We start from the raw sequence: 13,818 nt of genomic DNA on the forward strand, positions 1-13,818 counted from the left end.
TACTTAGAGGGAAATTCCATCAATTTTTCTTGTCAAGGTGTTAAGAAAGTCATTCAGAGTGGTTTGATGTGAAATGGTTCATTGTACAGAAACTTACCAACTCAGATTTCTTTACAGTGGTGGTGATAGGAACCAAGAGTCAAAACACAGATATAGCCATTTTATTTACCAAGAATAAAAAATAAAAGTTTTGAGTACTGTTTTGCCTTAAAAATCGTAAAACAGTCTCTCCGCCATCAGACAACATATTCATGTAAAAGCTTTCTGGGAGCTTTTAGAGGCATTAAACTCTTTAGTCGTTTGGTTCCTATCACCACTACTATGGACCATTCTGACTGGTTTCTCTAGAATAGCGCATATCAAACTACTCTGAATGACTTTGTTTACATTTTGATTGAATTAAGCAGAAATTTAAAAAAAACAAAAACAAAAAAACAGAGATATATATATATATATATATATATATATATATATATATATATATATATATATATATATATATATATCTTTTTTTTTACTGTTTTGTTTGAGTTATTGTTCTGTAGAAAACTAGTACCATCAGTCACTTGTAACTAAATCACACACACCTAAAATTCAAAGACAAATCACTAAATCAAATGAATCATCATGTACAAATCAATTTTTCTGCTAGCTGCACATAATGAAGGAATGTTAAATAGGGATACTTATCTACCACATATTATTAGTCCAAGTTAACCAACAGCTGTGGCCTGACCGGGGTGCATAATGTAAACAATAATCAGTATAGTCAGTATCGCAGTTTCAGACTTAGACATAGGCAACATAGGCTAACCGTTGCCTCACAAACACATTTGCATGCTGTAGCTTAAGGCTACACTCAACAGAAGCAACATGATGTTTTAAAGTCAGTTGAGCTACTTTAGTAGTTCTGTAGACTACATGTAGGATGGTTTAATCTCTGCTCTTTCCCTTTAACAACTGAAATTAAATGAACTTTTTCAACAACATTGGTTGAACATTTATGTATTTGTCGGTTCAAAGTTATTTGATTAATAATAAGTCCCTCGTATTAAACCTCTGTTTATTAAACCTACTGTTAGTTTATAAATGTGGATATTCAACCAGCAAAATGGTTAAATTGATGATATCTTCCTTGTACAGATCCACATCCAGAGGACAGAGGGCTGTGATCACATGACCTGCACCCAGTGCAACACCAACTTCTGTTACCGCTGTGGGGAGAAATATCGCCACCTGCGCTTCTTTGGGGACCACACCTCCAACCTGAGTGTGTTTGGCTGCAAGTACCGCTACCTGCCTGATAAACCACACTTGCGCCGGCTGGTCCGGGGCTCAGTCTGTGGTTAGTCTGCTTCGCTACTCTACTCTCAACATGGTTTTCCCTTTTCTTTACTCACTATCCAGTTTCTGATTATGATGGGATTATTTGTAATGCTCATTCATAACTATTTGTTTTAATTTACTGTTTACATCATTAGCATTGTGCGACAGAATTATTCCTTTAAAACTAAGATTAAGATTAGGCACAATTGCCCTTAAACTTCAGCCTGGAACATAAAACTGTAGATTAGTGGACCTAAAGGGTCTAGAATTGGAATGTGGACTGAGGAGATGACAATACTGATACTGATTTTATAGGAGCTAAAAATGTAACAGATAATGTTGGCTGATATTATTTTAAATGTAATCTTAAATTTAAATTTTATATTCTAATAATTTTGGTGATACAGTGCTTTACAGACTGATATGTTTGCCAGTTCTAAACTAACACACGTTTTAAACACACAGTCTAAAATAATATAAATATTGAAGCACCAGTGGCGGAGAATTTGTGTGTGGTTTTTGTGTCTGTTGATTGCCCTTTTTATTTTTCTTGTTTTTTATTAGTTGCCTGTTTTTTATTAGTTGTCTTCTTGAAGTTTTTTGTGTGTAATAATATTGTTATTCTTATGTTAAAACTTAGATTTGGATGCATTGAACCTGTTTTGGTCATACTAAGCATGATGGTGTTTATCAGTTTAGCCTATTATGCCTTGATTTTTTTTCAGACTGAGTATGAGTACATATTTGTAATTAGTCGCTGATACAGATTATAATACCATACTGAGTAACTTACTTAGAGTTAGGTAGTTGTTAACATAAGTGAGTGCAATATACCCTAACAGACAAATCATTAAATCTAGCTGATTTTAAATGAGGTGCATTAGCTAGCTATGCTACATTAGTTATCTTGGATCGAGTAGCATTGCAGTGGAGAAGAGTGGGTTTTGTTCCATGTCAGACAAGCACTTCTGTACAGCTGTAAGTAAAGTACGTTTCATAGTTTTTTTCAGTTAATTCAGTGTAGCACAGTGACAACAGGAATCACTTCTGAGGCTAAAGCATCGGAGAAGCTCACTAATGGAGTTTTTTGTCTTTTTGGACTCCTCTAGTTGAGCCAGGCATACACTATGTGAGTTTGGAAATATTGTTAGCCTCTGTATCTCCACCCGTGGTTGTGATTGTGTTTTGAAAACGAGCTGAAATAACACCGTGTATGTCTGGCAGGAATTCGCCAAGGTAGAAAGTGACCTTTGTGTCCAACTGCCATGGCGTCAGCACTTGTCTATGAGAGGAGACCTTCGTTCACTGCCAGCTTGGGTCATTTGTTCATTAGCGTGGCAGCATACACTGTCAGCTTATGTCACATGGTATTAGCTGGCATCAATTAGTATTGGTGCGTTTTTATGAGGTTAAGAACGAGTAAATGAGCACAGTATCTGGTCGATACCTGATACTAGTATCAGCATTGATGCATGCTCACTCTTATAGTGTTCCACTGTGGAAGAGCCTTATAAGGTTTCGTTTTCTTGGGAGTTAGAATCCGGGCTGTTCTGCCAAAAATATATGGTGAGTATCAGAAACATTTTTGCTAATACCGATAAAACTGTGGGTCATGATTATCAACCAATATTGTTAACTTAATGATATTTTATGTTCTGATTCATCAGTTCAGCCTTCAATTGCTATCTTATAGTTACTCTAGGATTATTCATATTGGGTTCCCAAGTGGCCATCTAAGGTTCGAATCCCAGCTTTACTGTGGGGGGAAAAGTTAGTACGTATTGGCATATATCAGTGCTCGTTACTTTGCTTCTCTAGAACTGTGAGTCATCAATATTCGCCGATTATCAGACAACAGATATATCAGCCAAGCCCTAATGACAGTGTATTGTGGTTGCAGAATATTATGAAACAGCTTCATTAAAGGTGATGCCCTCCCCAGACGGTGACTGTCCACACAGCATGCGTGCACAATTTAAGGCAGAAATCATTCATTCATAGTTGAAATGCATGGAAAGGGATGAGGAGGGTGCTCTTGCTGGACGGGTAACATTAATTAATTTTTGCTGTTTCACAGAATAGGTCAGTATTGTTTTGTCCTGTTTGCAAATGTTTGTGATAGCTACTAGTTAGCTTCACAGCAACTGTAGTGACAGTTTTGGTAACCCACTATCTAGCTAACGTTAATGTTCCTGTGTCATTGTTCACTCAAACGTTATGTCATGGTATTTGTCTGTACAACGTTTGCGAAGGGTTTTATGGCCATGCGTCCATGAATTTGGGGGGCGGAACTTCTGAAGGAGCACTGAAGGGAGGGGTGTGTTTATATCAATAATGGTTCTCCAGAATTGTATAGTGCTCCTTAAAAAAAAAAGAAGTGGTTCAGAGGTGTATAACTAAATGCTTGTAACTGTGTATTTTTTGCATTTTATTTTCTTTTTACACCATTTAAACACAGTTCTGTGAAAAAGTTTGAACAGTCCTGGTCAAATGATGTGTTGATTTTTTAAGAGATAATAAGTGAACACATCCTTTGCAGAGAAAACACTTAAATATGATGTTTTTCTGCTAATTATAGTGCACAATTTCTCTTTATTTAACATACAGGGAAAATAAAACAAAATCTAATGAGCACAGGCCAAACTTTTGCATACGACTGGATGCCAGCTGCTCTTTACTGTACATGAACGTTTCATGATGAATGGACCAATATAAATTTTCCAAGATGACTAGGAATAAAATCTTGTCACATTAAAGTGCATTAAAGAAGAGCTAGTTTTTCCCTCTCCTGTAGAGTTACCATTTCGGAGATATGCGTCTTTGTAATGGTATGTGTTTAGTTTTTACATTGCTGAGTTCTTCCATGTTTGGAAAAAGCTCTGTTTGAAAACCCTGAAGGCTTCTTTCACGTGTGTAAACCTGTCCTGTTTAGCGTCAGTTATGGGGAATCTCCCTTGTGGTATTGCTCAACCCCCCCCATGAATCACTGGAATGGACCGCAGTAGGCCTGTTGCTGTACATGTGATCCAATTCGATTTGATTTAAAAATGCTGAACCTGTCTTTTGGGTTTTGTTTTTGTGCATTCGCACTAATGTGAACTCTGATCAAAACAAAAGAACACTGTTGCTCAGCTAAGGCAGCTGAGAGAGCTATGCAGATGAAGCTGGTCAGTGCTAGTAGTTATCTCTCTGTTAAGCCTGTTAGGAAAAACCTTCTGATGCAGCATTGGCTGCAGTACAGAGAAGGGCTGAACTCCCAGCCTTGTGATGATGGTTTGCATGCAGTATCTGTGCTCTGTGGAGAAGACTGATGTATCTTACATGGCTGGCTCTCTGTATGTGCTTATGTTTGCATGATATCTGTGATGTGAAACTGAACCTTCTCACACAGCAGAATCTACACTCACTGAGCACTTTATTAGGCACACTAAACTTGTTTCTACACTCATTGTCCAGTTTATCAGCTCCACTTGCCATATAGGAGCACTTTGTAGTTCTTACAATTACAGACGTTAGTCCATCTGTTTCTTTGCATAATTTGTTATCCCACATTTACCCCTTTCATCAATAGTCAGGACTCCCACAGGTCCACAGAGCAGGTATTATTTGGGTGGTGGATCATTCTCAGCACTGCAGTAACCCTGACGTGGTGGTGGTGGTGTGTTGCACTGGTAAAGTGGATCAGACACAGCAGTGCTGCTGGAGTTCAGTGTCCTTGCTGGACTGAGAACAGTCCACCAACCAAAAATATCCAGTCAACAGTGTCTGCTACTATTATTATTGTTGTTTACAGTTTCTCTGCATGTGTTCTAATCATAGTTCTACTCTAATTATAATCACATTACCATAAAAACAGTATTTTATCCTGATTTCTACCATTTTTGCATATTCATCATCTTCAGTTGTTTCAGATCTTTAAGCAACATTTAGTATAAGAAAAGACACCCAGAGAGAACACAAAATAGACTTTTTATTTTGTGTTTTTTTAATGATCATTTTCATTTACTGAAGGGGAACAAAAGGTGTCCAACACTAGCCAACTGTTTGAATAGGAACTGCCCTACTCACTTGACCAATTAACCAGATTTAGTGGATAATTGGGAATCAGTTAAACTAGACACACACAGGCTTGATTACTTCCAGTCCTATTGAATCTAAACCTCACTTAAATATAACCTTAAAGGCACATGTCAGGATCCAAACCTCATAGGCCAAAACACTGTAGACTTAAGCATACTGTCAGATTAAACACATCTGATTCAGCTGATCAGCTAATTAGCAAGGCCTTCTTGAACTGAATTCAGAGTATATGATGAGGGTAAACACTAATCTCCACTGCACTTTGGCCTGGAAGGTCACCAGTTTAACATGCCTGCTTTAAGGCACGTAAAGTTGGCTAACAGGTCTCAACAAGCAGTGATCGAAAAAAATTCCCAAAGAGATGAGAAAGTTATTGAAACATATCAGTCTGGAAAGGTTTACAAAGCCTTTTCTAAGACTCTAGGACTCCAGCGAGCCACAGCTATTATGACGAAATGGAGAAAACTTAGAACAGTGATGATTCTTCCCAGAAGTGGCCGGCCTACAAAAATTCTTCCAAGAGCAAAGCGACGACTCATCCAGGAAGTCGTAAAACAACCCAGATGAACATGTAAGCATTTGTGGGCCTTGCTGTCCTCAGATAAGGCGAAGAGGAAAACACTGCTAACCAAGGGGGATATAAATGCTTGTCTTACATTAGCCAAAAAAAACATTGATGACCCTCAAGCCTTTTGGAATAATGCTTTGTGGAGTCCAAAGTGGACATTTTTGGAAGATAGCGGTGCCATAAAGCTAACGCAACATTCAACAATAAGGACCTTATACCCCAGTAATTAAACATGGTGGTGGTAGTGTGATGGTGTGGGGACGACTTGCCATAATTGACGTGACCATGAATTCTGCTTTCTATCAGAAAATCCTGAGGAAGAACGTCCGGTCATCAGTCTGTGATCGAATGCAATTAGATCACTCAGCAACACAACAATCAGAAGCACTGGAGCAAGTCCATGTTTGGATCAAAAGAAACAAAATTGCGGTTTTGGAGTAGCCAATTAAAAGTCTTGACTTGAACCCCATTGAAGTGTTGTGGCAGGATCTTGAATAGGCAGCTCTTGCTCAGAGCCCTGCAGTGGTTCTCAGTTAAAGCAATTCTGCAAAGAAGATTGGGCCAAAATTCCTCCACAGCGATGTGAAAGACTGATCTTCAGTTATAACAAGGGATTCGTTGCAATCGTTGCTGCTAAAGGTGGCACAACCAGTTATAAAATTAATTGTGCACATGGGTGATACAAATATTTTACTTCAATAAATAAGCCCTCCTTGTTTCATATTACATTTTGTATGAAGATCTGAAACCATTTAGTGTGCGACAACTATACAAAAAGCCAATTGTGTGTTTGATGCAAAAATTTGCCAATTCCAACGTTGGCAGATTCTGACTGTGCATGCCTAACGATGGAAGAGTTTCACTCTAAAATGCTGCATGTTTATTTGTGATGAAAAGAGAAACAGCTGACATATTGCACACACCATCAAAATGCATTTTTATTTCACTAATAAAGGTGATTTTAATCACATTGTGTCTTGTGTGTGTAAAGCCCACTCCCAACAATGAACATTATTAAAAAAAAATCACGGAAGTGGCATTTAAAGTGTTGTGGAATTAAGCTCTTCAATTATAATTATTCCATTTTTTGATGATGCTTGTAGTTTTTCATTGTTCTGGAACTGTTATGAAAATATTAGGGCTGAAACAGTTATTCAGCATTATTGATAATGTTGACAGAAAAAAATTGTCAACAAATATTTCTACTGTTGTTTTTTATTTGGCAAGTAGGAAGCCGACTTCATAGTAAACGGCACCTTCCCCTCCATGCCAGTGTTCCGACAAGCCAAATTCCCCCAAACTGTTAACTGTTATCATGCAACACACACATTCACACCTAGGGGCAGTGCAGCATCTCCAGTCAGCCTGTCTGCATGTCTTTGGACGGTGGAAGGACCCCACACAGACACAGGGAGAACATGCAAACTCCACACAGAAAGGGCCCTGGTTGCCCAGCCGGGGAATCAAACCCAGGCCCTTGTAGCAGTATTTAGCCTGTCACAGCTTTACATGAATTAGCTTGCTAACTGCGTACAACTGTAATTGGCTTAAAATGCAGCTCATTTTGTAAACATTGCTTTCATGTGAAAAGTGCTCATCCTGTCAACTTACACACAGCTCGTCTAATGAACCAGCAAAGTGAACAACATTAATGTACATATTTATTATATTATATCTCACAGCTGTTGATTACTACTTGGTGCAACTCAGAATTATGTGCAGGCCTAAACAAAGTGCCATGTTTTTTTGCTACCCTAGATAGGACATCATCATATTGTCCAACCCTAATGTCAGTATAAGGCTGTTTAAAATCTGGAACACTGCTGGATTAATGTTTCTAGTGATTGTGATAATGATAATGAATCCCCTCGTCATATTTGCAGCTTATTTTTGGGACACTGCCAGGTTCAGTGTGTTCATACGTATCAGGAAAATCCCGCAAACACAGGATGTGATGTTACGTGTGCTGCAGAACATGCTTTGTTTAGGACAGTAGTGGGTCGACAGCTCTCTTTGGAGTGTGTTATTAATTTACAGCATGTTTTGCAGACAGATGATGTTCTTACGTAGAATATCAGGCTCAAGAAGTATTTGTGGTATTATTATAAAAAAGCTTATAATAAACATTCCTATAAAACTTACACTTATTTGGTTTAAATCTCCTGGGATGAAGCAGGTTGCAGGACAAATGTCATTACAACATCAGCCCCTTACCGACAATGTTCTGGCTTTTCTGCATGCTTAGTCTACCAGGAACATTGCCAGGAATTTTACAAAGTCAACTTTTCCCAGCATTTAGGCCCTGACTCCCACTCCCACATAGTAACCCCGTCACAGGAAACTTGCCTATAGGAGTTATAGACACCTAACTCACATCTGCGACTGTTCTATCTTAGAGCTACGTAATATGGACAAAACGCTAATATTGTGATTATATTGCTGAATATTTTGGTTGTGATACACTGACAATATATTAAAAATATACTGGTCAAATGGTAATGTAACATAGTTAAAGATTAGCTGAACTTATTTACTTTTGCTGGATTTTGTGCTGGAGGAAAAGAAAAAAGAAAGTATGATTGGTTATTGGGTTCATTTGCGTATTCAAACCTTCTGTGATGTCACTATTGTATGATCATGATGATACAATTGTTCATAAAAACATTTGATGCCTGGTCAAATTATGTGTTTTGGTGATTTTCTAAGTCAAAATAAGTAACACATCCTCTACAGAGAACACGCAGTTTAATGCACAGTTACTGCTTATTTACTGAATTTAATATATTGTGAAAAAAGCATAAGTTGTGGCCTGTGCAAAAGTTATGGCACATTTTAATTTGTATGTTAATATATATTTTATGTTAAACTCAGCAAATTACTAGAAATGGTTCACTACATTTGGCAGAAAATGGCATAGTTTGTTCCCTGTAGAGAGTAAACTTATTTTCCCTTAGAAAATTAACAAAACGTAAGTTGACCAAGGTTCTCAGTTTTGCATGCGACTGTATATACAGTGCTATGCAGGTCTTAGGCGCTTAAGCAAATTGCTTAAAGCTATTTACCTCAACAGGAAGTGAGTCTACTTGTGAAAACACTATATAATGTTAGATTAAATGCAAACTGCCGTTATACTATGTAAATATTGATGTAGTAACAAGATCTTCTTGTTTTCCTAGACAGTAGCCCCAGCCATCACATAGACTCCATCACCAGCACTTAATTATTTAAGGATTGATTAAACTAAAGGTTAGAATATTAGCCAAAATCTAGGTTTTTGGATGAGGAGAGGTGTGGAAATGGTTAAATGAACACATTCGTGTAAAATCATTGGTTATTAATGTTATTTGTATTTATTCTAGTATCACTGTAGTATTTGTGTATTCTGAGCAAATAAACATTTACTGCCTAGTTAGATAATTATTTGCATTTTAAATATCATTTTCTCATCTTTTCTCATTTCTTTGAACAGTACTCTCTGTATGTAGATGATTCCTCCTCTGTAATATCTCTGAACTAAACCAGGCTCTGAGCCTTTTGTGTTAGAGCTTGTTAACCCTGATTTCACACTGATCTGCATGCATCTTTGTGTTGTTGATTCTGCAGTGAGTAAAGTGCTGGTGGCTCCAGTGGTCATCGTCTTGGTGGTGATAGTTGGCGCCTTGGCTCTCGTCATAGGTAAGAGCTCTCTGTTCCATCTTTCAGCAGATTTATGGATCATTCTATTAAATACTATTAAATAGAGCATTATATCAAATAAATCAAATATTTATTTACCGTGGGCCTCTATTTACACTGATTTGTGTGTTTCATGTGAATTGTGTTTACATTATTGTTATACATGGCTGTTCCTCTATGAGAATTTGGAGTATGCTGTGGCTAAGCATAGGGCCCAGCGTTTAGATTGTTTAGATGTTATTGCACAACTTTCTAACAACACTTTTTGTTCAAACAATGCAGCTGCATTCAGTGGCATAATAGCATGTCTATTTTCCGTGATGCATGTTTTACCACACTGTTTTACTGTCACTGTTTTACCACAGCATTTTGCATTCCAGCTGTTTGCTGGTGTTAAGGTGTGGTTAAACTATTATTAAACAAAGTTTCACAAATCTGAATAATCACATACATACAGTACAGCATTATATTTATCTGTCCTTCACTGTTGGTGGTTTCTGCAGGTCTATTTGCTTTCCCCATCTACTACATCTGTAAGAAGCGCAGAAAACACTCCAATGGGTCCGGACGGTGGCTGTGCTGAGGCTGAACCTCATCTTGCTTCCTCTCTCACTCACACAAACACATACAGAGAGCGCTCCGTGTGCCAGGACACCAGCCACAGTGGGAGGAATAATCACAGTGTGAGCTTACTGAACTGCAGCCCATGCAAAACAAAGTCTACATGGATGCTCTCCATCTGTTCCCTTCCCCGTCGCACGCTCGGTCTTGTGCTCCAGCCGTGGTGCCATGCCATGATGTCTTGGCAGAGCAGGAGAGGGAGAGCAGCCACAGACGTTACTCTGCTGAGGATTTTTTCGGCACGGATTTTTAAAATCATTCAGTTTACAAATATACAAATAGTTACTATAGAGGGGACTGTTGCTATATTAAGTGTAGAATGATGTTCATACACAATAATATAAGTAATTTTAGTCTTTTTAGCCTGGTCTATTTATGAAAATGCTTTTAAGGAACGCTCCAGTGTTTTTCAGCGTAACCTTTATCTACTGCATCTGTAGCGTACAGTCGATTACCATGAACAATTCCAATATTTCCCCATGGGGATGTGTAAAGTATTCTGTCTGTACAGTTCGTCAGTCTGACAGTCTGTCTGTCAGTCTGTCCAGCAGTCAATCAATAATAGGCCTGTTACAAAAATGAATTTTAGCGGAAGATTAATTGCCATATAAATAATTGTGATTATCCATATAACTGTATTTTTTTCCTTGTATCCAACTATTAAATGACAAGCCTAATTGGCTGATTAGCTCTCTTGCTTTCTAGCTGTGAATACTTAATAGCTCCCAACTGAAGACAGACACAACTTGAGATCAAATAAACAAACATTACTCACCGCCGCCCTCTAAAGCTGTTATTAACGAACGTGATTAGATGCTTTGTCAGATTAGCCATTGAGTTTACAGGGCTTTCTGCGGTCAGGCTGTGCTGGTCAAATTCACTGTCAAAATTGGACTGTCAGCTGACGCAGGTAGCACAAGTGCAGACAGAAAATCTATATAGAAGAAGTTTATATGCATAGCGCAAAATTTGTATTGTTCTTTTAGAAACATACGAGTAGCACAAGAAACAAAATTTTTATGAAGTCAAGTACTGTAATGCTGCTTTTGTTACAGGAAAATGTAGTTACATTACTGTAATGGGTTACTTTGCACTGCATTACCCCAACATTCATGGTAATCGATGGTATGATTCAGCTGCAGCAGGTGGGGATTATGTTAACAAATACCGGAGTCCTTCTTTAAGTGGATGTGTATGGGTTTGTGTGTGTGAATTCAGGGATTTGATAGGGGTAAGTATGAATTCAGTCCTGTCCCTCCCTTCTCCCCCCCCAGACACCCCACAAACTAGCACACTGTGCCAACATCCACTGGAATTTGCATCATCAACAAAAGCTTGAGTGTGTCTGCACTGAGGAGAGCAGCTGCAGCGTTGCAGGGGTAGCTGTAGATCCATGCCAATTTAACATGTGATGCACCATCACTGCTGACTTTCTGTCTTGCAGATTATTACCATGCCATCTATTTGTCAAAACTGATATGCATCTACCTTGTCAACCTGCATGCACCTGAAGGAGCTACTGCGTACATATATACATAAGAACATTGTATTTTTATAGATATAATACCTTCATTTCAGGCCCATCTGGTGCACATTTCACCATTTACCTCTGGTGTGTATGAGCTTTGCACACAAGGTTACATATCTGGAGCTTTTGCACCAGTCATATACATTAATACTGTCACTGTCCCATGCATATCTTAGATTCACATACAGCGTTGGGTTCTGTGATCAGCCACCACATATGGTTTGTGAATATTGTGCATTTAAGTTACTTTTTGATCTTAAGCACTCTGGATAAGTGTATGACGACGACTATCAAAAATGTGCGCCTTATTGGTTGAGACAGTCAGTCATAAAGGCCAACAAATGAAGACAATCATGCATATAGACACGTTCAGGCAGAAAGTGTTCGTCACTGTTTTTCTCAGGGAGTGTTTGGACTTTCACACACTGCTCTCTCACTCCTGTGAAGTAGGATTGTGTTTGTCAGGTTTATTTTTAATTACGTTTCGTAATTTTTTTCTTTCAAAAATCATTGGGCCTCATTCACTGTTCTTAAGAAGAAAAGTCCCACTTGTGCAGTTTTCACAAAGGTTCTGACATTCACCAGTGTTTTCTTATTTGGGCTTTGTTCTTAGGTAAGAACAGAATCTACACACACTCAAGAGCACAAAGGTGCGAACAATTTTGCAGTTAAAGAACATGTCATGCATCTGTTGTAGACTTTTTCTTAGGACATTTCTCAAGAACACATTAAAGCTGAAAGATATTGGTAAATAAGGCCCATTGATCTCAAGCAGGGGTGGACAAAGTGCAATACTCTGTACTTTAATGAAGTTGGATGTACTCTTGGTAAAGTACTATATATGTACAAGTATTCTTGAATGTATTTAAGTATAAAAAATAGTATTTTAAGTTATAATATTTTTATGAGCAGATTCTCTTAAGGAAATCTCTGGCTGCAGACATGAAAAACTTCGTCTGCATGACGACTGTGAATTTGTCATTTTATTAGAACAACAAAATATTATTTGAGATCTACAGTAACTCAAAGTACATTTGATGTTTAAAGGAGAATTCCTCCCATTTTTCAAAGTTTCTGTATAATTTAATCATTAAGATGTAAACAGTGTCATTTAGAATGGTTTGATGCGAAATGCATTGTTATAGAGAACCCTACAGAGACTAAATTGTTCACAGTGGTGGTGATGGGAACCAGAAATCTAAATGAGTTTAATGCCTCCAAAAGCTCCCTTACAGAAAGTTATTACATGAAATGATAATGTTTCCTGAAGTGTGAGACATTGTTTTACAATAGTTTTGATAAAGTTTTGGCCTAAAACCTATTTTTTAAAAATCTGTTTGTGGTGGAGGGATACATGCAGGTCTTTGTGAGGCAAAATAGTCCCCAAAGGATTTTTTTTTCTTCAGATTTACCACTATTTCATCAACATTACATTTAAAAACTCAATAGACACATGTTGGTTCACTGGTGGTTTTGGATAGTAAATAAAATGGCTGTTTGTGTAAATAATAGTAATAAGAATAGTAAATACAATATTTGTGTTGTAGACATGGTGACCCCTGGTTCCTGTCACCACCACTGTAAAGAAAAAGTCAGTAATTTTCTCTGGAATGGAGCATTTCACATCAGACCACTTTGAATGACTTTGCTTACATCTCAGTGATTGAACTATGCAGGAACTTTGGAAAAGTGGTGGAATCCCCCTTGAAGTACTTTAATACTTGCACTTTTTTCGAGCAGTATTTTACGAAGCGTACATGTACTTTTACTCCAACTCAAAAGTACTGTACTTCCTCCACCCTTGATCTAAACTGAGAAAAGATGCTTTGCACCAGAATTAGCAACTAGCCTGGGCAGGGAAACATAACATGAACACAAATTCAGGGGTGGAAAGTACTTGAGTAATTATATTTTGTTACAGTACTTAAAATTTACTTTGGAAGTCTTGTGATCTCAATTTCGGCTGTCGTGATTTACTACACAGGCGCAGTGGTGCTTTAGCGCCCATACAAACACCAAA

The 13,818-nt window shown here is 37.9% G+C and overlaps 1 protein-coding gene across 1 annotated transcript in view; it reads left to right on the top strand.

Moving 5' to 3' along the window:
* The window catches only part of rnf217 (ring finger protein 217), a gene marked incomplete at its 5' end in the record, with an annotated part of 37,232 nt that extends 24,199 nt beyond the window's left edge, over positions 1-13,033 (top strand). Inside the window, 3 exons of the mRNA XM_036582626.1 lie at positions 1,144-1,345; positions 9,578-9,649; positions 10,153-13,033. Of these exons, the coding sequence (XP_036438519.1) occupies positions 1,144-1,345; positions 9,578-9,649; positions 10,153-10,232 (354 nt within the window). The remainder of the gene's footprint in view (positions 1-1,143; positions 1,346-9,577; positions 9,650-10,152) is intronic.
* Positions 13,034-13,818: the final 785 nt, after the last annotated feature.

Source organism: Colossoma macropomum, unplaced genomic scaffold, assembly GCF_904425465.1.
Source record: "Colossoma macropomum unplaced genomic scaffold, Colossoma_macropomum, whole genome shotgun sequence".
In the NCBI taxonomy this organism is placed as follows: Eukaryota; Metazoa; Chordata; class Actinopteri; order Characiformes; family Serrasalmidae; genus Colossoma; species Colossoma macropomum.